The following is a 2033-nucleotide window of genomic DNA, read 5'->3' as shown; positions in this document are numbered from 1 at the left end:
CCCGCTGGCGCCCCCGCATTGGCCGCTGCGAATGGTGTTGGCTGCTGCGCCGCGAGAGCGGCGGCTGTACTCATGGGGGAGCCGCGGCCCCCTCGCCCGCCTCGCGCGCCCCCCCTCCCCCAATACTGTGTTTGCAACGTCCGGGGCAGCACTGCGCGGCCAGAAAACAAAAGAGGCCCCGGAGCACTTGCAAACAGCACCCTCCTCGCCAGACGGCTGCGGCCGGGCGCAGACAATTGGCGGCGCCCTTGCAAAGCCGTCTTCCCTCTGCCGCGCGGCATTGCCGCCCCACCAGGCTCACCGAGCCCACTGTCGCCGACGCGCCACCGGCCGAGTTGCATATGAGCCTCTCTACTCCCTGCATGACAGTGTGTAATGCTACTCTTTGTACCCTTGAATAAATTTGGAGTCACTTGGGCAGGTGGTACGGCATGCAGCAGACAGTTACAATGGCAGGTGCCGCCCAACCACAACCTGCGAAGCAGAGCCTACTTGGGCGTTGTTCGTTGCCTGTAGGCCCCGCCTGGATTTTCAGATGCAGCTTTGTAAAATGTAAAGCTTTGTAAGTATGACACAACATTTACAAGGTGCACAGGCCGTGGGCGGCACCGCTGATGTGGCAGGCCACCCCTGCTGCCCGTGCGGGGCCCCAACCCACGCCCTGGAGGGTTGAGCCGAAGGTGCCTTGACACCGGCCCCGCAATCGCCACGGGCGCGGCACATCGGTCAGGAGTGTACGGGGCGGTACAGCCACCAAAGCTCATAGCCATAGTGCATCCGGCTGATATCATACTGCACTGCGTGCACACGCAGTGATGGGCAACGTGCCGGTATGTTTGCGTGACAAGCCTTCCCGCAGCCCGTCCTTGCAAGCCGCCTCCAGGGCGGGTGCACGTGCCTCAACCAAGTCCAGGGGTGGGGGCGCCTGACGGTGGCCGATCTGCGCGTATCCCAACCAGTTGGATGTCAGACCCGGCTGCTGCCAACGACTCATGGCTGGATGACGTCATCGCTTGATCCTGGCCACGGCGCTGGGCATGGGCAGCGCCCATTTGTAAGTGCCTGGCGGCCCCGAAAGCATCTCCCGCTGCGCGGCAGAGAAATCAAGGGAATGGGGGGGACATAAGCCGGGGAGGAGGACAAGGAGCGTGCGCACGTCGAAAGCTGACAGCAAGGGAGGGGCGGCTACTAAGGGCCTGCGGCGGGCTGGCCCGGGGGGACTGGTGGGGTGTGGCCTGGTCTGGCTCGACGTGGGGGGTGCCAGGGCTTGCGCGGCAGTCGCTGCTGCAAGCCGCAGCTGGACACAGGGGGCATGTGTGCGTCTCACCGGCTCCCAGGAGTTCCAGGCATCAGAAAAGTACCACCTGCGGGTGGCGGCCGCGTGTTTTGAGGCACAGTGTGGAGTGATTGTGGTGGCAGGGTGGGGGCGGGGGCGAGGCAACGCAGGGGCAGGGCGCACCTGGGCCGGCTCCAGGGGCCGGGACGAGGTGCGCTGCATGGTGTGGTGTGTTGTGCTGTTGGACAGGCGCTGTTCCGGGACGTCCCTAAGGATTGGATCCGCCCGTCGTAGGCATTCAGACCGCTGCAGAGACGGAGGGTGTGCAGGCGAGGGCGTGCTCAACACGGTGGCGCCCCACCACCCACCAGTGCACGAGGAACTCCCTCTTGCGGGTCTTGCGGCACAGGCGGTGGCCCTTGATGCACCTGGGATGGCCGGGGGGGGGGGGGGGGTGGGGGTGGGCAGCAGCATTGAGGGTTGTCGATGACTGGGCAGGCTGACTTGCAGCAAGGGGGCGCTTAGCTGGCCGTGCGCGGGAGTCCTGTGGCACCATGCTCCGTCATAACGCCAACGGCGCCGGCGACGTCAGGCTGTCAGATACCAACCACAAGCAGCCAACCACCCTGTTTCCCTGCACGCATGCATGCTCACACACTTAGGCATGTAAATACACACACAATAACACAGTCGCACCTGACCCAGAACTCTTTGTCGTGGGCCTCCCGCCGATGCTCCTCCGCCGTCTTCTTGGGCT

The 2033-nt window shown here is 64.7% G+C and overlaps 1 protein-coding gene across 1 annotated transcript in view; it reads right to left on the bottom strand.

Moving 5' to 3' along the window:
• Positions 1-1006: 1006 nt before the first annotated feature.
• The window catches only part of MNEG_7141 (hypothetical protein), a gene marked incomplete at both ends in the record, with an annotated part of 3044 nt that continues 2017 nt past the window's right edge, over positions 1007-2033 (bottom strand). Inside the window, 4 exons of the mRNA XM_014044383.1 lie at positions 1007-1087; positions 1328-1364; positions 1645-1704; positions 1973-2031. Of these exons, the coding sequence (XP_013899837.1) occupies positions 1007-1087; positions 1328-1364; positions 1645-1704; positions 1973-2031 (237 nt within the window). The remainder of the gene's footprint in view (positions 1088-1327; positions 1365-1644; positions 1705-1972; positions 2032-2033) is intronic.

Source organism: Monoraphidium neglectum (assembly GCF_000611645.1).
Source record: "Monoraphidium neglectum strain SAG 48.87 unplaced genomic scaffold scaffold01237, whole genome shotgun sequence".
Taxonomy (NCBI): Eukaryota; Viridiplantae; Chlorophyta; class Chlorophyceae; order Sphaeropleales; family Selenastraceae; genus Monoraphidium; species Monoraphidium neglectum.
The sequence above is the reverse complement of the archived record's forward strand: the minus strand, read 5'-3'. Positions and strand labels throughout refer to the sequence as shown.